The sequence below is a fragment of the Fringilla coelebs genome (genome assembly GCF_963513975.1).
Source record: "Fringilla coelebs genome assembly, chromosome: 17".
Classification (NCBI taxonomy): Eukaryota; Metazoa; Chordata; class Aves; order Passeriformes; family Fringillidae; genus Fringilla; species Fringilla coelebs.
Genome location: NC_140043.1, coordinates 1,565,009 through 1,587,688, shown reverse-complemented (window position 1 = coordinate 1,587,688; position 22,680 = coordinate 1,565,009). Strand labels below are relative to the sequence as shown.

The window sequence follows — 22,680 nt, the reverse complement described above, 5'->3', positions numbered from 1 at the left end:
AAAACATGCTCTTGCTGTCCCCAGCACCCTCTGTCCTCACAATTCTGAACATTTTTTTGTGCTTAATCCCTGACAGGACAAGGTTCCTTCCGCACATTCCCTGCCAGTGCCCCTCTCCAGGCATTCAGACCCTTCTGCAGGAGTCAAAGTGTTGCTCAGCACTGAGTGGGCCGTGCTTGTACAACTCCCCTCAGGGGCTCTGGATTCCTATAGTTTAGGGATCTAAGAAAGGGCATTTATTTCCTGGTTACTCTCCAAGCACAACAGCCTGGAGGTGGCTGCAGGCACCGTGGTCGGTGGAGGAAGGAAAGGCTGTGCTGTTGGGAATGTGGGTAGGTGGGAGAAGGACTGGCCAATCAGGTTTGAGTGTCCCCTCTTCTCACTGGTTATTCCCACAATGGTGGTTTGGGGGTTTTTTGAGACATACAGGTAATTTTCAGGGCTGTAAAAGGCAAAACAATGCAATAAAAGAAAAGACAAGAGGGAAGAATGTTCCCTTAGGTGTGTCATGGCTGCATCCAGTTTTCTCTCAGCCCTCTGCCAGCATTGGAGTTGCCAGTTTCCTTCTTTCTAAATCTCTTCCTAATATCTTCATTTCCCCACTTGGGCTCTCATCTCCTACCCTTACTTACACAACAATTAAGGTCACTCCTCACCCTCAGTGCTGCATCAAGGTTTGGCATACTCAGCACAAGAAATCATGGAGCTGCTGGATTGAATCCAGAGGAGGCCATGGAGATGCTCCAAGGGCTGGAGCCCCTCTGCTCTGGAGCCAGGCTGGGAAAGCTAGGGGTGTTTACATGGGGAAGAGAAGGCTGCAGGGAGAGCTCACAGCCCCTCACAGGGCCTAAAGAGGCTCTGAGAGAGCTGCAGGGGGACTCTGGACGAGGGCTGATAGGGACAGGACAAGGGGGAATGGCTTCCCACTGCCGAGAGCAGGGTTAGATGAGATATTGGGAAGGAATTCTTGTCTGTGAGGGTGGTGTGACACTGGTAGAGGGTGCTCAGAGAAGCTTTGGCAGCTCCACAGTGTTCCAGGCCAGGCTGGACAGGGCTTGGAACTGCCTGGCCCAGTGGAAGGTATCTCTGCCCATGGCAGGGGCATGGGAATAGATAATCTTAAAGATCACTTCCCCTTTGGTTTGATGAGTCAGTGTGGATGATCTGGAGCAAGAGCTGAGGTCCTTTTCCAGACCAAGGTAAAATGGTTGCTAGAGAAGCTGAAGATACTTGAGATTATCCAGGTGCAGCTGTGGCTCCTTTGAATATGCTGGATGGTGGCACAAAGGGATGGGGAGAAGCACCCTGGCAGGAGGGACACCGGTGGCACCCTGAGGATGTGTCCCTTGGTGTAGGCCAGGTTTATTCACACTCTCTCCTAGGTACGCTGTGTTCAATGAGGACGGGTCCCTGGCTGAGCTGAAGGGGTTTGAGGTGAAACGCCGGGGAGAACTGCAGCTGGTGAAGATATTCCAGTCATCTGTTTTCGAAGCCTTTCTGAAAGGCAGCACCCTGGAGGAGGTCTATGCTTCTGTGGCCAAGGTGGCCGATTACTGGCTGGATGTGCTCTACAGCAAGGTAGGCACAGCTCAGCAAATCTGCACTCCAAGGTGGAGCCTGGGAAGGAGTGTCTAAGCTGGTCGGGCACTGTGGGAGGGTGGACTTTGCTTGCACAGAGTCTCCTGTGCCACTTTAACACTCAGTCACTTCACAGATGACACTGAGCTGTGTCATCTGTAGGACTGTGCATCTACTGGAAGGCAGGAAGCCCTACAGAGGGAACTGGACAGGCTGGATCCATGTGCCAAACCCAGTGGTGTGAGGTTCAACAAGGTCAAGTGCCAGGTCCTGCACAGGGGTCACAACAACCCTGTGGCATGCTCCGTGCTGGGGGCAGAGGGTCTGGAAAGGCACCTGACAGGAAAGGATCTGGGGGTACTGATCAACAGTGACTAAACACATGCCCAGGTAGACAAGAAGGGCAGTGGCACCTGGCCTGTACTAGCCGTAGCGTGGCAAACAGGACCAGGGCAGTGACCACCCCCTGTGCTGGACACTGGTGAGGCACTGTGAACCCCTCATGACAAGAAAGACATTGAGGGGCTGGATCATGTCCAGAGAAGGAAAAAGAGCTGGGGAAGTGGCTGGAATGCAAGTCTAATGAGGAGCAGTTGTGGGGGCTCAGCCTGGAGGAGAGGAGATTCAGGGGAGACATTCTTACTCTACAACTCTCTGACAAATAGGGCGGAACCACGTGGGATGTACAACTTCCACAATCCATGTACAATTCCCCGCCTGGGAGTTGGGCACTTCTCCCAGGGAACAAGTGACAGGATTAGAGGAAACAGCCTCAAATTACAGCAGGGGAGGTTTAGGTTGAGTAATAGAGAAAATTTCATCTCCAAAAGGATTGTCCAGCTCTGGCACAGGCTGCCCATGGCAGTGGTGGAATCCCTATCCCTGGAGGCATGTATTAGCTGTGTGGATGTGACACTTGGATACATGGGTTAGTGGTGGCTTTGGTACTGCTGGGGGAATGGTTTGACTTGGTGATATTAGAGGGCTTTTCAACCCAAATGATTCTGTGATTCTATGAGATAAGGGGGTGGGAAGGAGCAAGAGTCTAACTGCTGGTCCAGGGGCATGATGTTCATCATAAATTCTCATCAGGTTGAGCAAAGACACTGGTCACGTGTCAGGAACTCTTAATGTTTTATTGTAGAGTCACTGTAACTTCAGCAACCAGCCCACTGCATAAACTCTAAAGGTGTTAAGTCAACAAGCCAATTCTTACAATAGATTTCCACAAGAGTGGAAGCAAACAAGTCCTTAATTTTGTATGGAACACTTCAATAAGCTCTCAACTCCTACCACAAGCTCCTCACAAGCCACAATAGACCACCAGTATTCAAGGGTACTGGCTAACAAGCTGCAACGCACCATCACACAAAGGTGCTGGCTAACCAGCCACAACACACCTTTACACAAGCTCCCCACTCCCACAACAGGGTTCAATACTAAGTATGAAGTAGAATATGATGGCCCTGCTTTGTTCAGGCAAAGCAAGGGAAGAAAACAATATCACCAGTCCTTAGATCTGTGTTGGTCTTGCTTTGGTCGTGCCATATGGATGGTCAAGAGCTGGGGCAAACAATGAGACAAAGGAGAAGAGAAAGGTCCCCTTTCTTCTTTTTCTCCTCTCTGCTCCCTTTCATGCACAGCAAGCCCTTCTTCTGGATGTGTGTTGGAGAGGAGACTAAGCCTGAGTCTTAAGGCGTAGCAGGGAATTGGCTCAGAACAGCACTTCCACACCTCCGTGAGACCCTCTTCTCCAATCACACCTTTCCTGTAGCAATACTCAGAATGTTTGAGGCAAAACACGTTTAGTTCTGATCCTCTACAGTTCTTCGTTTTGTGATGCTGTTTTACTATAAATTCTTGGTGAGCCTAACTTTGTGTGCACAACACAAAGCTGTACTGCCACAGCCCAGCTATGACACAGCTTCGCCAGTCTGTGGCACGAACTGATGCCAGTCTGAAACCCACACGCCTCTTTTCTATAGATCCCACTGGCAGCTGCACCAGGAAGCAATTCCCAGGCTCCCAGTAAAGAGACACATCAGCTGTGTGTGGTGCTCCCTCTTTCTAACAGCAGCAAAGTTTGATCATTAGTTCTTGCTAACTTTGGGCTTTTCCCTGGCCTTCAGGCTGCCAACATGCCTGATTCAGAACTGTTTGAGCTCATCTCAGAGAACCGGTCCATGTCACGCAAACTTGAGGACTACGGGGAGCAGAAGTCCACCTCCATCAGCACTGCCAAGCGCCTGGCAGAGTTTTTGGGGGACCAGATGGTGAAGGATGCAGGGCTGAGCTGCCGCTTCATCATTTCCAAGAAACCAGAAGGATCTCCTGTCACCGAGAGGTAACCCCACCTGGAGGGGCCAGGGCTTCTGGCAGTGTGGGAGAAACCAAGAGGGGATGGGCAGGCAGCAAGAAGGGAGAGAGAGCTGGAACACATGGCCGGGTGATCACCTGAATCTGGCCTAGGCCATGAGCAGGGCCTGGGTAACACTGGTCAGCCCAGTGGCCTCGCAGGAGTTTAGGAGAAGCCTGGAGGATCTCCACAAGCTGGGAGAGTAGACTGTGGGGTGCTGGGACATTGATTCCCTGCCTTCCCCAGGGCCATCCCCCTTGCCATCTTCCAAGCCGAGCCCAGTGTGCGCAAGCACTACCTCCGGAAATGGCTGAAGAGCCCCTCGCTGCAGGACTTCAACATCCGTGCGGTGAGTGAGGCAGCCCTGCGGGTGCCACCTCATCTGGGACATGGGCTCGTCCTGTTGGAGGCACAACCTGGGCAGTGGCTTCCTGTGCTCACAAAGCAGGGGGCTGGGGTGAGGGTGCTACTGGGATGTTTGATCTTGTGTCTGGGGGCCCTTCTGCTTGGCCAAGCTCTGCCCTCTTCCCAGATCCTGGACTGGGACTACTACATCGAGAGACTGGGCAGCACCATCCAAAAAATCATCACCATTCCTGCAGCCCTGCAGCAGGTACGGGGCAGTGGGGGGGTGGACAGGAGGAAGGATTTCTGCAGGGGACTCGGTGTGATTTGGAGCTATTCTGCAGGTAAAGAACCCAGTGCCACGGGTCCGACACCCAGACTGGCTTCAGAAGAAGCTCCTGGAGAAGAATGATTTGTACAAACAGAAAAAAATCAGTGAGCTTTTTGTTTCAAAAGGCAAGAAACAGGTAAAGAGGGGGAGGGAAAGGTGCTGGCAGTGCCAGTGGGGCTTTTCTCTTGCAGCCCACATCCTCCTGCTCTCCTTGCACTCTCAGATTCTTGCCAACCCACCTGTGGAGGGGACACCCAGCTCACAGGTCAGTGACATAGAGGACTTTGGGGCTGTCAAGATCCATCTGCCGCTGGTTCCCATTGCAAATAAACGGAAACGCGTCCCTGCAGCAGAGGAAAGCCAAGAGCCGTCCCAGGACCTGGAGCTGTCCCAGTCCTGGCGGGAGATCCTGGGCCCACCTCCATCCCTTGGCACCACCAAGGTAGGTGAAGCTGATTGTGCAGGGGATGCCCCAGGACTATACTCATCCATTCAATCTTAGGTGCTTCCAGGAGCAAGCTGTGGGTTTCACAGCTGCCCTCTGTGAACCCACATTCTGCACACACATGGTTCTGGGATACAAGGAGAAATACAACCAGGAGACAGAAAAGCAATCACTGATAGAGAAAAGGGGCGGCTGGTGGCTTCACAGCTAGGGCAGGAACATGATGTGAGACTGGGGGATGGAGGGCTAGGCTGTATGGTGTGATGTTGTGGGGCTGGGACGCTTTTGCTGATTTCGTGCTTATGGTCACCCCACTCAGGAGGAGCGTCTGGTCTGGCTGCGCTTCCACCAGAAGAAGTGGGAGCTGCAGGCTCGGCAGCGGCAGGAGCGGAGGAAGAGGCGGCGGCTGGAAGATGGTGGGGTAGTGGCAGGTGGAGGAGTGGTCCGCGATGCCCTCTCCAAAGGGCTGAGCAGTTACCTGCGCCGGACAGCGCGCAGCATCCTGGACTTGCCCTGGCAGGTCGTGCAGGTACTGGGAGGGGACTTGCCACAGAGCAGCCTGGGGCACAAGCCTCACGTTTACACTCTGTGGTCAAACGGTGAAGTTCGGGAGCCCTGACCTACCCCATGTAAGTGTTAGCCCTGGGGAGCCCAGGAGGGGCTGCAGAGCCTCAGACTCACACACATCTGGATGGAAACAGGTGTCTACAGAGTCATTCTTGGTGACTCAGATGCGTGGGTAGATCTGCTGGTGGGGCAGCTCTAGTTCAGCCCACAGGCAGCACTGCGCAGTCACAGAACAGCAAAAACATCAGCTGAGGCTGGGGCAGCTTTTGTGTCCCTCTGGTCCCACATCCTCCTCAGTCAGGTCCCCCCAGAACTGGGATTCCAGGAGCATATCCTGGGATATCTCCAAGGATGGAGAGCATCACTTCCATCCATAGGCAACCTGGACCAGGTTCACTTTCTAGGGAAGAAGTTTCTGACATGCAGAGGAACCCTCCTGCATTCTGCTTTGTGCCCATGATGTCTGGTCCTGCCACTGGGCACCACTGGGAAGAGTCAGGTTCTGTCCTCTCTGCACTTCCCATTGGGTATATATATGTGGATGAGATCCCTCTGAGCTTTTTCTGCTCTGAGATGGACAGTCCCAGTTCTGCCAGTCTGCTCTGATATGAAAGATGCTCCAATCCCTTCTTCCTCCTTGTGGCCCTTCACTCTACTCCTTATGTCTCTGTCCTGTGTTAAGGAAGCCAGCATTGGACACAGGATTCCAGTGGTGCCTAGAAGCAGACAATGTACAAATGAAGAGGTGGAGTGGTGTCATCCAGGTGTTTTTATAAACCTTTGTTATGTGTGGCCACCTAAGCTCAGCCCCTGTCACCCACTTCATCCTCCAGAAATGTATCAGAGCTGCAGGTCCAGGACTTCAAAGTGACCCTGGAGCTGGTTGGCCAGCCTGAGGCAGTTTTCTTCATGGTGCCCTGGGACAGTAGCAGGACACAGGGAAAGTGATGACTCTCTAAGCCCCCACTTTGGTTTTAGCCACCAACTGATCATATAGATTCTCAGAGCGCTCTGCAGTGTAGATGTAAGTACTGATGGCATGTTGGATCTCCTGCTAACACTGACCTCATGCCCCATGTCCTGCAGATTGCTGAGACCAGCCAGCCTGGGCTGTTCCGTCTGTGGGCGGTGATAGGGAGTGACCTGCACTGCATCAAGCTGAGCATCCCCCGTGTCTTCTATGTCAACCAGCGCATCCCAAAGCCTGAGGAGGGAACAGCCTACAGGAAGGTGAGGACCTGCCCCTTCTGGAAGGGGAAACAGCTGCTTGCACTGAGATAAGGCACTTCACCTCCCCTGTAAGCAGGAGTTACAAGCATCTGCCACACAACACCTCCTGCCCCATGGATATCCCTCATCCAGGCCCTAGTCCCTCTGCTAATCCCTGCCTGCCTGGAAATGAAGTTCTCTGTTGAAGGAATTTGTAATGTGCATGAGCATAGCCACTGATTTCCTTAGGAGAGGGCACCAGGAGCTGGCCTGGCTCAGAGTCTGGCTCCTGGCAGTGGTGCCATGTGGTGGGATGTGTCCCAATTATCCTGTCCCTTACCTTGGCAGGTAAACAGAATCCTGCCCCGCTCAAACTTAGTTTACAACTTGTATGAATACTCTGTTCCTGAAGACATGTACCAAGAGCACATCAACGAAATCAATGCAGACCTCTCTGCTCCAGACATTGAGGGAGTGTATGAGACACAGGTAACTCTTTCAGGTGCTCGTCTTTAAGGGTTGCTGAGCAGTAGCTTGTTAGTTTGAGTTCCAGTGGTGAGACACCAAAAATCCCTGACCCTGGACATTGTCCAGGAAACTGGGAATTATGCTCATATGGACAGAAGTGCTGGCTATCAGCACATGGGTTACAGTGTGTTGAGACTGGGACTTTGGGGAAAGAAATTGAGAGCTTCCTCTAAACTAATCCTGAGCCAACCTGCTGGTATTGTAACCAGGAAAGAGAAGGGACATCTGGAGTAAAGCTGGTGAAAAACCCAACATATGTGGAGTGATACATAGATCTGAGTGCCATGTCCTCTAAACCAAGGTTGTAAAGCTTTTGATAAAAAAACAGCATATAACTTGAAAGTTCAGGAAGAGCAAGAACAACCTAAATGAAATTCTGTAGAAAGCAATGAGGCTGAAATTCAATTTGCCAATGCTGAGAATGAAGGTGGGAACCTGGAATGCCTGCTTCCAGTGAGGATACTGGTTTGTCCAGCAGATCAAAACCTGGTGACAGGAATTTAACAAAGAAGATATTGTAGTGAAAAGCCTGTATGGAAGTGGCAGAATAGACCACACCATTGTAAGAGTGGAGTTAAAGAAAGCATAAAGGCTGGTGAATTTGATACTGAAATGCACTCTAGGATTATTGTGGATGAAAAGTCCTGAGTAGGACAAGCTTTGCTATGAGCAGAGGTGCCACTGGCCATGAAATGCTTTCTGAGGTGCAGGAGGCTGCAAGGGTAAAAAGATCATTGCAGAGTTGGGAGACTTGCTACTCAAGTTACTGGTATAACCTATGAAGCATTCCAGTGGGACATAGTTAAAGAAAACTTTTTTATTCACCCTAAGTTTCTACTTTTGAAAAATTTGAAGAAGGGTCTCTCAAGGCAAGGCACAACTCTTAATGATTACGTGGAGGCTGTGAAATCCTGTGGTGATGTAAAAGGTTGAACCATATATGCCATCATCAATTGAAAATGGTCCCCACCAAACCCTCCTGAGGTCAAGTAAGCAGCACCCAAAACATACTTCAGATTACTTGTCTGAAGTGACTGGCTTATACCCAAATTCTTTATATCTATAGACCTTCCTCTAGAAAAACCTGAGTCTTCTCCACTCAAGTAGAGTTTAATAAGTGGGAAGAGGAAAAACCAAGAAGTTTAGAGGAAATTAAAATGTGCAGCTGAAATAAAACAAAGGGCGTGGAGAAGTTTTAAAGATATGAAGGGATTCAGATAGTCATGGGGTAGCAGCATCTGTCATCTGAGGGCAGGTTGAGTGAATTGGACTGTGCAGCCCAGAAGAGGCGCAGGGGAGCTGCTTGATGGGAATAGTGGAGAAGAGGCTCTGCTCTGGCACCCAGGAAAGAAAGAATGGGCAACAGTGGACACAACCTAAAACATGTAAATTCAGTGTAAATGTCAGAAAACACTTCTGCAAATATCGTTGAGCAGGTTACCCAAGGAGTTGTGGAGTTTCCATCCTCAGAGACAGTTAACCCAGCTGGACACTGACCTGGGCAAGGAAAGCTCTGTCTTGATCTTTAAACATCTGCTATGTAGTTCTGATCATTATCCCAAAAAATGCAGCAGGAGTAACAGAGGGATGCAAGGGAGGGAACAGTTTGCCCTCAGGGATGGAACTTAGATGGGAATGCTTCATCTTGCTGAAGAGATGTGAGGGGCCTCTACAACTAAAACTAGCACAAGGGAAGACAATTAGGCAACAAATGTTTATTGCTACTCACTAGTTTGGGACCAGGTTCCTCAGCAAGCCGTTCAAGAGTCTCCTGCAGCAGTAGACTTGACAGCTACGGGGTTAATAAAACAGGATGGATCTGTGGTGAATCTCCCACCATGCTGATTATCTGGAGGTTCAAGTTGCAGAGCAACTTGCAGAGCAGCAAGATTGCCCAAATATTGCTCCACACGTCCTCCAAAGTACCTTGATGGTAGGATCTGGGCGTAGAAAGGAAGATGTGGATTTTGAGATGCCTGTTCTATCCTTTATCAAGGCTGATAATACCACACTGATGCCAAGGCACCTCAGATATGTGCTACCTGTGGCTTTTAATCGGGGTAATTCTAGGTCTGCAACCCCCAAGAAGAGCTTAGTAGCAGTTGCTCCATCACATCTCTCCCCATCATTCCAGGTGCCACTGCTGTTCCGTGCCCTGATCCACTTGGGCTGTGTGTGCATGGTCAGCAGGCAGCTCGTCCAGCACCTGGCAGGGCGAGAGGCTGAAACCTTTAACATCGAGCACCTGGAGATGCGTTCACTGGCTCAGTTCACTTACCTGGAGCCAGGTGAGGCATCCTGAGAGAGGGGCTCCTGGGGCACCTGGCACCCATGGGAACCACTGATGCTCTGTGCTTTGTGTCCCCAGGAAGCATTCGCCACATCTACCTGTACCACAGCTCCCAGGGCAGCAAGGCAGTCCTGGGCCTCTTCATCCCCTCCCAGCGCAAGGCTGCTGTCTTTGTGCTGGACAAGGTAAGGAGGGCTGTGGAGAGTGGAAAATTGGGGGTGCTGATGGTTGGACATGCCCTGGCCATGTGCCCTGACAACCCACAGCAGGGAAGGGAGAGATTCTGCCCCTCTGCCTTGCTCAGGTGAGACCCCACATGCAGAGCTGCCTCCAGCCTGGGGTTTGCAACTAGGAAGGGTATGGAGCTGCTGAAGCAAGTTTGGAGGAGGCCACAGAGATGCTCTGATGAAGGCTGGAGCACTTCTGCTTCGTAGACAGGCTGGGAGAGCTGGAGGTGTTGAACGAGGAGAAGAGAAGGCTCCAGGGAGACCTTAGAGCCCCTTCCAGTGCCTAAAGAGAGCTGGAAAGGAACTTTGAGCAAGGGATGGAGTGACAGAAAAAGGGGGAATGGCTTCTCACTACCAGAGAGCAAGATTAGGTGGAATATTGGGAGGAAGTTGTTCCCTGTGAGGGTGGCGAGGCCTTGGCACAGATTTGCCAGCAAAGCCGTGGCTGCCCTATCCCCAGAAGTGTTCGAGGCCAGGTTGGATGGGGCCTGGAGCAACCTGGTCTAGTTGACCTCAGGTTGCACCAGGGGAGGTTTAGGATGAATATTATAAAAAACTTCACCAAAAGGATTGTCAAGCCCTTGCACAGCTGCCCAAGACAGTGGTGGAGTCACCATCCCTGGAGGGATTTAAAAGATGTGAGGATGTGGCACTTGGAGACATGGTTTAGTGGTGGCCTTTGGCAGCGTTGGGTGAACATCTGGATTTGATCATAAAGGTATTTTCCAACCTAAACAATTCTGAAATGATGTACTGTCCGTGGCAGGGGGTTGGACTAGACAACATTTAAAGGTCCCTTCCACCCTAGACCTGGTAGGGCCAGGCAGCAGGAGGTTTCTCCATACACTGCGCATCACTGCCACGTTTTGGCCGGGCCCCTGGCACTGCACATCCAAGAGTCCCTCTCCCCCTGCTCTGACCTGGTCCCTCTTCCACCCAGGTACGCAGCAACCAGATGCCAAACCTCACCACCTTGTTCTCAGTGGAGCGTGCGGCTCTGCTGGAAAAGGTGGGCAAGGAGCTGCTGCCCCCAGACAAACACACCTTCGAAGTGCGCGCTGAGACCGACCCCAAGGCCATCTACAGAGGTGTCCAGCGACTGCTCTTGGGCTACAAGGTGAGATGAAAGTGCAGGGAAGGTTTCAGTAGGACTGTTTGGACTAAGGGAAGGATGCTGTGGAAGGCGCTGGTACACCAGTTCCAAGAACACCTGCATGTAACTGCTGGACCCAAAGTCATGAAGTGGGTGCTTGTTTTACTTGTGGGGGGCTTCTCTGGGGCAGTGTCAGCAGCAAGGCCACCTCAGGATCTTGCTTCCTCCCTGCACTCAGCTGGAGAGCTGGTGCTGTTGAAGGTGGGTGCCTGCTTCAGGAATGCTGGGGTGTGCTGTCCCAGGACCATGGGGACCTGCTGTGGGGATGGGCACCTGACACCACCAGCTTCCTGTTGAGCAGGTGAGAGGTTCACCAGGACGTGTCTCATTCTTGGTGTAGGACGAGCGCCGGGGCCCCACATTGGTGGCTGTGCAGTCCAACTGGGACCTGAAGCAGCTGGCAAGTGGGATCCCCATCCTTGAGGAGTTCCCCTTGGTCCCTATCCGGCTGGTAGATGACATCAGCTACTCGGTCCTGGACTGGCAGCGCCATGCCGCCCGCCGCATGATTCGCCACTACCTCAACCTGGACACCTGCCTTTCCCAGGCTTTTGAGATGAGCAGGTACCCAGGGTGGCCATGTTCCTCTGAGGCTGCCATGCCCTCAGTGGGACCACAGGAGTTGCCTCACCCCTTGAGGGGGATGGTCAGGGTCTCTGTTTTCCTTGCAACCATGCTCATGCCAATGACTACTAATGTCTCTGTCCTTCAGGTACTACCACATCCCCATTGGAAACCTCCCTGATGACATCTCCACCTTCGGCTCTGACCTGTTCTTCTCACGCCACCTTCGTCGTCACAACCACCTGTTGTGGCTGTCCCCCACGGCCCGCCCCGACCTGGGGGGGAAGGAGGCCGATGACAACCGCCTGGTCATGGAGTTTGATGAGAGAGCCTCAGTTGAGATCAACAATCCTGGCTGCTACTCCACAGGTGAAGAGGGAGGAAGGTGGTAGCACTGAGTGGGGCAGAGCTGGATCCTGCTCTGTGAGTCCTGCAGAGGTGTGGATGCAGTCCCCAAAGAGTCTCTATGGTGACAGTTGTAACCAGCAGCCTTTGGGTTTCAGCATCTCTATGGGTAAGGAGGATGCTAGGGGCATGTCCTGGAGCAGGGAAGGCTCACCTGAGGCATGTGCAGGCATCAAAACGGGGATTCTTTACCAATGACCAATGACAGCAGCACTTGGCAGACCACCTGCAATGTTGTCAGCCCAAGGACAGCTCACTTGGTCATCACTGGTGATGCTGGAACAGGCCTCTCTTAGGCAGCTTGAGTGTAATGAGTTCTTCGGAGATCCACTGTTGCAGCCTCCAGGAAAACTGCTGGTTCCCACAGGGTCAGTAGGTCCAAGTCTTGTTCAAAGACAAGGCTCAATCAACACTTAAGAAGGTCCAATCATGCCTATGAAAGTATTTGCCCTGTGAGTGCAGTAGCACCTCTAGATCACCCTGTACCTGTGAAAAGCACTTCTGGCAGCAGCAGGGAGGGTGGTCCTGGTCCTTTCCCTGCCTCCCTGCTGACAGTTGTGTCTGCTCTTAGTGTGTCTGGAGCTGGACATCCAGAGCCTGGCTGTGAACACCGTGTTGCAGTCCCACCACGTGAATGACATGGAAGGAGGCTCCAGCATGAGCATTAGCTTTGATGTGATTCAGCAGGCATCCCTGGAGGACATGATCACAGGGAACCAAGCTGCCAACATCCCAGCCAGCTATGATGAGACTGCCCTCTGCTCCAACACTTTCAGGTGTGGCTTGAGAAACAGAAGGAGGTAGAGAGGTGGTCTCCATCCTGAGGTCCCCTCAGGGTCCTACTTCACTCCTGCCTGGCTTTAGCCTTTCCCCAGCAGTAGGGCTTGTATGGTGGTCTAAGTATAAATCCAGGCCTTGAGTGCATGGCAGGCATCTTCTCCAGCATATTGGAATATCTTCAGAGCTGCCTGGTGCCTCAGCTAGCAGATGCATGGGGATGTTGCTTTTTCCTTTGTTCATGCTCCACCAGGCTATAGAGGCACATATTATGTGCTGAGGGCTCAAGAAAGGAGTTCCTGTTCTAAATCCTCAAGTGTGTCTGTAAACACGTCCCTGTCAGGAAGGGGGAAGTGTTGCTGCTCGCTGGTGGGGTAATGCCAGTCTCTGCTCGTTGGCAGGATTTTGAAGAGCATGGTGGTGAGCTGGGTGAAGGAGATTACGCAGTACCACAATGTCTATGCAGACAACCAGGTCATTCACTTTTACCGCTGGCTCCGCTCTCCTTCCTCCCTGCTTTATGACCCAGCACTGCACCGCACGCTCCACAACATGATGAAGAAGCTTTTCCTGCAGTAAGTGAGATCTTAAGTGTGCCAGTCTGGTGGAGGGGAATGGAGAGGTGTGATGTTAGTGACTAGGATGCTGGCACCCACAGCGATCTTCCAGAAAGGTGGGCAGTAGGAGAGACCTCTCATCCTCTTTGGGTGACTTCCCTTGCCCAGTGTTGCTACATGTAGACTCTAGGCTGAGGAATCAACACATGCTCTTTGGGTCACATCTGCCCCTCATACATTGCTTTCCCGCCCACTGACCCCGCCCTGTGCCCGGCTGCAGGCTGGTGGCTGAGTTCAAGCGCCTGGGCTCCTCTGTGGTCTACGCCAACTTCAACCGCATCATCCTGTGCACCAAGAAGCGGCACATTGAGGATGCCATCAGCTACATGGAGTACATCATCAACAGGTGAGGTGCACCTGGAGGTAGGGCTGGAGCAGGGCTCAAAACCAGGGAGGAGGATGCTGATTTTTTCCTTCTAATGCGCCTCAAAAATGAAGAGGTGCATTAGAGGCGCTGCAAGGGGGAATAAAACTAGAATGATTGTAAAGTAAGTGAATGAGGCCAGTTGGTTGATGATGATGATGAATGGGTGTTCTACTGGCTGGCTGCCTACTCAGGTTAGAACGAGAACGTTGGCAACTAGGGTTCAGAATAGGATTTGTGATAGAGGGTGGAATGCTGCCAACTCTTTTTTGGCAAAGCTACTGAAGGGACAAGGCTTCCCAGTTCTCTTGCTGTAATGCCTGGAGTAGTGATCTGTCCCTAGCTGCCCTCTATGGGCAGTATTCAAAGTATACTCATAGGATTCAATCCTGAAGAGACTTCCAGGAGAGCCTGAGATGCCCAGCAACTTGTCCCCTGGCTGGCTGTCTGCATCCTGTGGTATAGGCACCTTGACACAAGAATAGAGAGCCAAGTGTCCTTGGGCATGACTTCCCCTGGGACCACTAACAGGACTCCAGTGGGAATGGGGACACTCCTCTCTCCTGGCCAGCACCAGCTCCCCACAGTGTTCCATGGAACTGACTGCAGTTTCCTCCTTCCAGCATCCACTCCAAGGAGATCTTCCACTCTCTGACCATCTCGTTCTCCCGGTGCTGGGAGTTCCTGCTCTGGATGGACCCAGCAAATTATGGAGGTATCAAGGGAAAAGTGGATTCTCGCATCCACTATGGGGAGGTAAGAGATGAGAAGCACCCTGTCCCTTGGGAGCAGAGTAGGGAGGTGTTGGCTGGGCATGAGGAACTGCTATGCATGGGACCCCCAGAAGGACACCAGCAAGCCATTGGAGGAGGAGGAGGGGAGTGACGAAGAGGAGGAGGAGGTGGCGAGGGAAGAAGAGGAGGAGAAAGGGGAGCCAGATATAGAGGAGCTGCTGGAGAACAACTGGAACATTGTGCAGTTCCTGCCCCAGGCCGGCTCCTGCCAGAGCTACTTCTTGATGATCATATCAGGTGAGCAGTATGGGGAGATGCTGAGATTACTGTGCCCCTCCAGTGCCAATTCTGAGTAAGAGCTGGAGCCTTGCCTATGTCTTCCCAGCCTACATTGTGGCTGTGTACCACAGCATGAAGGAGGAACTGCAGCGTAACACCCCTGGGAGCACCCCCATCAAGAGGAGGAGCACCAGCCAGGTGTCCCAGGAGGCTCTGGGGGAGCTGAGGGCCATGCCTGGTGAGTGCCAAGCCCCAGGGCAGCCCCGCTGCAGGCAGAGAGCCACCCACCTTGCTTGCCCTATGTGCCACCAATCGGTTCAAATACTCTCTGCTTTACCTCTCTAGGCATGATCACCTTCTCACAAGATTACGTGGCCAATGAGCTCACCCAAAGCTTCTTCACCATCACCCAGAAGATCCAGAAGAAGATGGCTGGTTCCCAGAATGCCACAGAGCCCTCAGACATGTTCCCAGTCCTGCCTGGCTCCTACCTGCCACTCAACAACCCAGCTCTGGAGTTCATCAAATACGTCTGCAAGGTCAGTAGGGGTGGGCCAGGCCCCTTGGCTGAAGGATTGGGGTCTGAACTGAAATTCTGGTCCTTGTCCATTGCTGTAGCTTTTCCCAGGATGGATCTTTTTACTAGGCCCTGAATCTATATGAGGGTCACAAGGATCTGAGCTGTCCTGAGAACAGTTTCTGCTCCTAGGCTCATCTGGCTTTTATCCTTGCAGGTCCTCTCCCTGGATGCCAACATAACCAACCAGGTGAACAAACTACGCCGAGACCTGCTGCGCCTCATCGAGGTGGGCGAGTTCTCAGAAGCAGCCCAGTTTCGGGACCCTTGCCGCTCCTACGTGCTTCCTGAAGTCATCTGCAGGAACTGCAACTTCTGCAGGGACTTGGACCTCTGCAAGGACCCTGCCCCTTCCCAGGTGCAGCCTCTCTCCTAGGGACAACAGCGGCCCCAGTACAGCAATGCTGGAGGCCAGCCGATCATCTTGCCCACTTTATCTCCCCTTTGTTTTGCAGCTCTGCCTGCTGTCCATCATCGTCCTCACCTAAAGCCAATTTTCCGTTCATCTTTTCTAGCTGCATGTGATGGATCTGAGCATGCTTGGACTTTGGCTTATGTTCTGTCCTCTCCAGAAACAAGTTCCACCATGCCAGTGCCTGGGACTTGAGGTGCTTACATCCCTCTCTTTGCCCCTAGGACAGGTTGGTGCTGCCCGGCTGGCTCTGCCCCAGCTGCCATGTGCAGTACGATACCGATGCCATTGAGATGGCGCTGGTGGAAGCCCTGCAGAAGAAGCTGATGGCCTTTGTGCTGCAGGACCTGGTAAGCACAGGGATCCCCCACTCTGCCCATTTCCCTGGTTGTCTGTGCCTCGACACATTCACTTTGCCACTGGCAGAGGGGCTTGGCCTCATCTCTTGACCCACCTGAACATCCTTGGCCTCCAGGTGTGCAGAAAGTGTCATGGTGTGAAGGAGACACACATGCCTGTGTACTGCAGCTGTGCTGGAGACTTCGCCCTCACCATCTCCTCCCAGGTACTTCAACACCTGCCCAGCCCAGCCCCAGTCCAGCAGCTCAGTGAGGGGCCCTAAGGTGCCCTGTGCCTCCTCTGCCTCTGCTCTAACTGCACATCCCCTGGCACCTGCTGAGCTGCTCTCTGGCCAGCCCTGCCCAGCCACTCCATCAGAGGCCTCGGCTGCCCAGGATGCTGGGTAGCCTCCTTCCCTCCCTGTTCTTCTCTCCCCAGGTCTTCATGGACCATATCAGTGTCTTCCAGAACATTGCCCGCCACTATGGCATGGCCTACCTGCTGGAAACCATTGAGTGGCTGCTGCACACCAACCTCCAGCTCCAGCAGTGAGGGCTGGGCTGCTCTTCCTGCCTACTTCACACTCTCACATCCATGGAGAGTGGTACTGGACCCCCGTGGCCATGGGCCAGACCTCAGAGACACTGCACACCCCTCCTGCAGGGAGGGAAGAGGAGCAGAGCCATGCTTGGCACAGCGTTGTGTTTGTCTGGAGCTGCCTGGTGGGGGATTTGGGAGTTTCCAGTAGCTAGAACTGGTCTGTGCTGGCCCCAGGCGTAGTTTTAATTTTCAGTTTCTGTAAATAAATGGGTGGTAGAAGACAAGTGTAGTTTTTAGGGAGGGAGGATTCAGGGGCTGTGGGTGCCAGTGGCTGTGGCACCACCCATAGCCTGGTTCATACTGGTGGCTGTGGTACCACTGGCTTCACCCCATCCTCAGCCCAGCCCTTGCCAGCATGAGGCAGGCAGTGCCCACAGGTGCTGCCCACACCTGCCAGCAGGTCCTGCCTGTGGGCAGCTGGCTGCAGTGGGGTGACTTCCCTGTGCTAATGCACTTGGGCATGCTTAGCCCGAGCACTTGTCAGCTCTCATTAAGGTATTAGTGGGTCTGTCAGGTGAGGTGGGGGTCCTGAGACCCTGTACACATCCCTGCATGACCAGCAGCCCAGGGCTGGAGGCTGTGCATCCCTACCATGGCAGTGCAGGGCTGGAGGATGGGGACACAGCCACCAGCTCTGACACCCATGTCCCTCCATGTCACTGCAGTGAGTCACCCTAGGCAAGGTTTATTGACAGCCTGTACAGTAAAGGCAGGGCAACCCCAATGATGGGGAGAAGCGATGCATCTGACTCCATTGATATCAGAAGGCTAATTAATTACTTTATTATACTATATTATTCTATATTACATTACATCTAAACTGAAGCTGCACAAAGCACTCAACTGCCTGGAATCTTGTGACTGTCAGCCAACAGTCCTGACACATACATGGATTCAATTGGTCAATGAATCAAAACACTCACTCCAGAATCCACTTACCAATTCCTTTCAAGTAAACAATCTTCCACAATGCATTCCACTCGTGAACAATGAGAGGTGCAGCAATTGAGATTTGTTTTTTCTCTCTCTGAGGTTCAGAGAATGTGAATCCCAGAAAATATCTTTGGGACATTGTGCCTTGCTTTTCTCTGGGAAAATAAATGTGGCAACAAGCCTGGGGCTGGCATGGTGGCAGGTGGGCTGTAGGACATGTCCCACTCTTCCATGTGTGCTGCTCCGCATGGAGGCAGCAGGTCCCTCAGAACTGAGAGCTACTGATAGTTTCAGGCAGAGCATGGATGATCCACCCTGCTGCCGTGACCTGTCTGCTCTGGTAATACCTGCAGTGGCATGGCACGGCGTGGGGCTGGAGCCGCCCCAGAGTCATGTCCCCCCACTGAGGAACCATCTAAGGAGGAGACCAAGGGGCATTGTGATGGTGGGACAGGGCCATCACCTGTAGTTGTAATCAGGGAAGCCAGAGTCCTTTCAGGGTGGAGACAGTGAGAGGAAGAGCATGGGCTGCACTGGGTGGTCAGACAGGTGCAGTTTGCACTTACGGCTGATGATCACACTGACCCCACACAGCAGCAGGGACCATTACCCCTCATGTGCTACGGGCACAGCATTCCCAAAGGGCATGAGCTCACCACAGCCATGGCATCTCAATGGGCACAGGACACCTGCAGCCATGGGATCCTTGTGGGCATGACACCAGGAGCTTTTGGGCATCTAAATCTCTTGGAGAGCATCCAGTGAGGGCTGTGAGGATGGTGGGAGGTCTAGATGTGAAGTCATACCTGGGGCACCTGAGGGCACTTGGTTTATTCAGACCTCACCAGGGGTCCTCAAGCTCCTCTTGAGGGGCAGGCACCGATCTCTGCTCCGTGAGCTGGGATAGAGCTCCAGAAGTGTTTGGACAACAAACACGCACAGGGTGGAATTGTTGGGCTGTCAGAGCAAGGCCAGAAGGAAGACTTGATGAATCTTGCGAGTTCTTTCCAACTCAGGATATTCCATGATTGTATGAAAACAGGTGGCTGGGTGCCAAGGAATAGCTCTGGAGTCCTTGGAGCATCCCAAAAAAGGGGAAGAGCTCTGGGCTGGGCAGAGAGGGAGCAGCACTGCGGTTGTACTGGGATCGGTTCTCTCACTCCTGATGCGAGGCAGGCAGGGGGATGCTCTGCGGGGTGCTTTGTTCCTCTGTCCCCTCCCGTCCTCTGGCTCACACTGGAGGCCGTCCCAGCGTGACACCGCCGTGCTCCTGCTGCACCTGATGCCTGCTTCCCCAAGAGTCGCTCCTCTCTGGCTCCCGGGCACCCCGGCGGGGGCGGGAGGGGCGTGAGCGCGGGCCGGGGCCTGCAGGAGCCGCCCCGCCCGCAGGCGAGCGGCTCGGCCGGGTTTGGCTGAGCTCGGCTCAGTTCAGCCGGACTGATTTCGGCTGCGTTCGGCTGGGCTGGGCTGGACAGGGCTGGAATAAATTTTTGCTTCTACTCATTAAAGCCCTGATGTCTGGGGTACTGCAAGGAAGCAACTGGAGATGTTTTATCTCTTCTGGAGGAAACTATCCTGTATATCCAAGACCTCCTGGAGCTTTTGAATCTGTTATTTTGAGACCTTAAATCCCGAGTAGCAGACCCAGACTACTCCAGTGAAGCTGCCTGTGATGTTTTGCTCTTTGGTAGAAGCTCTCTGTTCAAGGATCCAGCTGAGACTCCTCCCAAGCATCTCATAGAGTCTTTTCACTAATACCAATAAATCCTGACATCCTGAGTAGTAGTCCAAGACTCCCACAAGTAAGCTACCTGAGATGATTTTTCTCTTTTTGAACAAAAGTGTGTCTGCTGGAATCTCCCTGCAGCTTCTCCCAGTCTTTTAATATCTACTACAGGCATTTGATATCCCAGGCAGCAGCCCCAGACTCCTCCATGGAAGCTGCCCAAGATGATTTTTCTCTCTGTGGAAATTGCATCTTCTAGGTTCCACATTAGGCACCTGCTATGCATTTTCTGGAGTCTTTCTGTCTTATTTCAGCACCCGAAATCCTGTGGAAAACGCCAATCACTTGTTAAAAACTCTTAACATTTTAATAGTAACAAAATGGTTATAAAAATAGTACTAAAAATTAGACCAATAAGAATTTGAATCAGAGTTAGGACAATAAAGGACAATAAAAGCAAAGAATATGAATGTTCAGATGGTTTCCTTAAAAAAAGCGTGGCTCGCTAACAAAGGATTAACTCTTAAAAGCAATAGCCTGTTGCGTATTCATATATCTCATACATGATGCATAAATTCTTTTCAAACAAAGGGTGTTCTCTGGTTATCATCAACATCTCTTAAATCGTGTTGGGCACCTCAAAGACGAAAAGGAGGTGGAAGAAAGTTTGTCTTTTCCAATAATGAGGCAATATTTCTTTTCTGGGAGCTTGTTGCTGTTATCTCTGTGCAAAGAATGTCCTGATTATCTCATCTCTTTCTTGAGCTAGTTAAAGAGTATCTTACATAGCATAGTTTCTGTTTTAACATTATGCTACAACCTAAAACTATTAACACAATACTTAAGAGAATTAATACAGCATCTCTTTCTAACATAACACATATAATATTCATTTTAATATTTGCGAAAAGCCAATCACATAATAGGTATTTTTCACAATCCCAAATAGCAGCCCCAGATTTCTCCAGGGAAGGGATCCAAGATGATTTTTTTCTGTTCATGGGACCTACAGCCTCAAGGACCCACTCCAGACTCCTCCCAGGCATCTCCTGAAGGCTTTACACAGCTGCTTTAGTCTCCTGAGAGCCCAGGTGAGCTTACAGGAAAGGCACTGGACAGACCTAAAGCCCTCACAGGACCTTCCCAGGCTGTATTCTCTTGTGCTCTGGTAGGGGTCGGTGACAGAGGAGATCTCACCAGATACAGCTTAGTCCTTGTTGCCTGAGCAGGAAAACAACTGGCTCCAGGCTGCCCAGAAACTACTTTGCCTCAGGGACTGTTGTGCTACCCCATGTGGGACAGTGTTGGATTCCCCAGCGGAGGGAGAGATGGATCACACTCATTTGATGCAGAACAATTTAACTTCTCAGGCCTAAACTGACAAAGAAATTAAACAGTTTCCTCTTGTGCTCATTAAAGCCATGATTCCTGGAGCCCTTTCCAGAGGACAGCCTTTCCTACCATCGAGGCTCTGGCTCTGTGGAGAATTTCAGGCAAGAACGAGCTCACCACAGTTTCTGGAACTCTTGGGGGTAAATCACATACCAGGTAGAGGATGAGGTGGTGTAAGAATGTTTTAACAAAGTCTGTGGAGAGCTGATGGTGGTAAAGCTGTTCCAGGATACCAAGGTGTCTCTGCAGGCAGGTTAGAATAGAAAATCATAGGCACAAACTTCTGGATGATAGAATGGATGCAGACAGGGACAGGCCAGGGACAGGTGCCAGTCCCACCCCAAAGGGTGACTCTTTCTGCCACCCCTCAGCTGGAGGGTCCCTCTGGTTAGCAAAATGTGGTGGGCACACGGAGGGCAGTGACCCAGCACCGAAGGAGAGCAGTCATAAGGCTGTGACATGGAGGCAGCCCTCCATCTGGAGGTGCCAGCAGCAGAAGCTCTTGGGGCTGCGAACAGGTCACGCCTCCTTATGGGTTGCACGCCAACAGCCTCCTCTCTTAGGACAGCACTCCCAGAAACTGCTGCTCTACCTGTGCTACATGCAGAGTTTTAGGGATACAGTAGAACCTAGAGACCATGACAACCCTCAGAGGGTCCCTTCACACGACTCACAGGATAAAACAGTATCTCTCAGTCCTGAGGGTATCACCCTGCAGGTCACCAGAAGTCGGGCCCAAAGAGAAGGCTCCCACCTACTTTGTGTGAAAGCTTATCCATACCCAGAGCAATTCCCCACTCACCAGACCCCGCAACTGGAGTGGTGCTGAAAATCCCTGACACTGGACCCTTTGATCCCTGAACCTTTCCTCACCAGAGGCTTTCCTGGGTAGCAAACACCTTTTCTCCAGCTTCTGTCTCCCCTATAAATTTTCCAGAAATGGAACAGTGTTTTCAAGCCATGGAAACCACCACGTTGCTGTAAGATCAGTCAGCATCAGGTTTTGATTGCTAAATCTTCAGCCTGTCTCATGCCTGAGATCTGTGTAACAACCTTTCATCAAGCTGTTTCCACAGTGACATCTACCCAAAATCATGACAAAATCACCACTGAAAATCAACCCTGAAAACTAATCGTTTCAAGCTTCAGTGACTGCCTAGAAACAAACAGTTGAACAAGTGAGCCAAAATCTCTTTTCTTGATCACCAGCATGGTGCTTCTTTATTTGCATTGCTTGCTTCTCATAGGGTTGAAGGAATCATCATGTACAGCTGTGGAAAGGTCAGGAGAAACAAAATGCAGAATACTTCCAAAAGCAGCATTGTAGCCTGCTCTGCAGCCACGGGAGCTGGACGATTGCCGGCTAGTCGCTCCCGGAGTGTGGCTGGAGGTGGCCACAAGATCTGCCGCTCCCAGGTTCTCCTCGGGAACCCCTGGGTAGTGGCGCCGTCTGCGGCACAGGTGGCGCAGGCGAGAGAGTGGCTATGAAGTCCAGAGAGGAAGGAAGGAGGGAGTGGACACTTGTTTGGGCGTCAAGGAAACTTTATCCCCAGACGGGTCCGGGGACAAGCGTCAAAGGAGGAGGGCTTGGGGAGGCACTGATAAAGGGAGCGGGCGTGACAGGAGAAGACACAAGGTGACCAGTAACGAAGATCAGGGGAGGAGCGTGGGACACAGCAGGACCAATGAGGATCCCATAGGGCAGGGAAGAGACTCTGGAGGCAAATCATACAATGGGGGGGAACGGAGGACCAAACCATATTTTTAACTTATAAAGGGAATAACCAACTCATATAAACATTTTTAAAACACACAATGCCACACAGCACATGCTGATGGTAGCCAGATTAGCAGTCCAGCAGAAGTTCCCTGCATGTCAAGTGCAGCTTCCCAGTATACCCAGATAACAGAACAGGGAAGGATGGGGGTGGG

General features: G+C 52.0%; 1 protein-coding gene across 1 annotated transcript in view; it reads left to right on the top strand.

Annotated features, from left to right (window-relative positions):
• POLE (DNA polymerase epsilon, catalytic subunit) overlaps positions 1 to 16,649 on the top strand; it is a gene marked incomplete at both ends in the record, with an annotated part of 33,095 nt that extends 16,446 nt beyond the window's left edge. The window contains 25 exons of the mRNA XM_084217424.1: positions 1,383 to 1,578; positions 3,708 to 3,922; positions 4,181 to 4,283; positions 4,467 to 4,547; positions 4,624 to 4,746; positions 4,834 to 5,052; positions 5,375 to 5,584; positions 6,709 to 6,852; positions 7,180 to 7,320; positions 9,494 to 9,647; positions 9,728 to 9,834; positions 10,817 to 10,993; positions 11,370 to 11,593; positions 11,742 to 11,962; positions 12,570 to 12,774; positions 13,177 to 13,350; positions 13,613 to 13,738; positions 14,380 to 14,512; positions 14,601 to 14,787; positions 14,876 to 15,007; positions 15,115 to 15,308; positions 15,504 to 15,704; positions 15,983 to 16,108; positions 16,234 to 16,323; positions 16,536 to 16,649. Of these exons, the coding sequence (XP_084073550.1) occupies positions 1,383 to 1,578; positions 3,708 to 3,922; positions 4,181 to 4,283; positions 4,467 to 4,547; positions 4,624 to 4,746; positions 4,834 to 5,052; positions 5,375 to 5,584; positions 6,709 to 6,852; positions 7,180 to 7,320; positions 9,494 to 9,647; positions 9,728 to 9,834; positions 10,817 to 10,993; positions 11,370 to 11,593; positions 11,742 to 11,962; positions 12,570 to 12,774; positions 13,177 to 13,350; positions 13,613 to 13,738; positions 14,380 to 14,512; positions 14,601 to 14,787; positions 14,876 to 15,007; positions 15,115 to 15,308; positions 15,504 to 15,704; positions 15,983 to 16,108; positions 16,234 to 16,323; positions 16,536 to 16,649 (3,997 nt within the window). The remainder of the gene's footprint in view (positions 1 to 1,382; positions 1,579 to 3,707; positions 3,923 to 4,180; positions 4,284 to 4,466; positions 4,548 to 4,623; positions 4,747 to 4,833; positions 5,053 to 5,374; positions 5,585 to 6,708; positions 6,853 to 7,179; positions 7,321 to 9,493; positions 9,648 to 9,727; positions 9,835 to 10,816; positions 10,994 to 11,369; positions 11,594 to 11,741; positions 11,963 to 12,569; positions 12,775 to 13,176; positions 13,351 to 13,612; positions 13,739 to 14,379; positions 14,513 to 14,600; positions 14,788 to 14,875; positions 15,008 to 15,114; positions 15,309 to 15,503; positions 15,705 to 15,982; positions 16,109 to 16,233; positions 16,324 to 16,535) is intronic.
• Between the last annotated feature and the right edge of the window lie 6,031 nt (positions 16,650 to 22,680).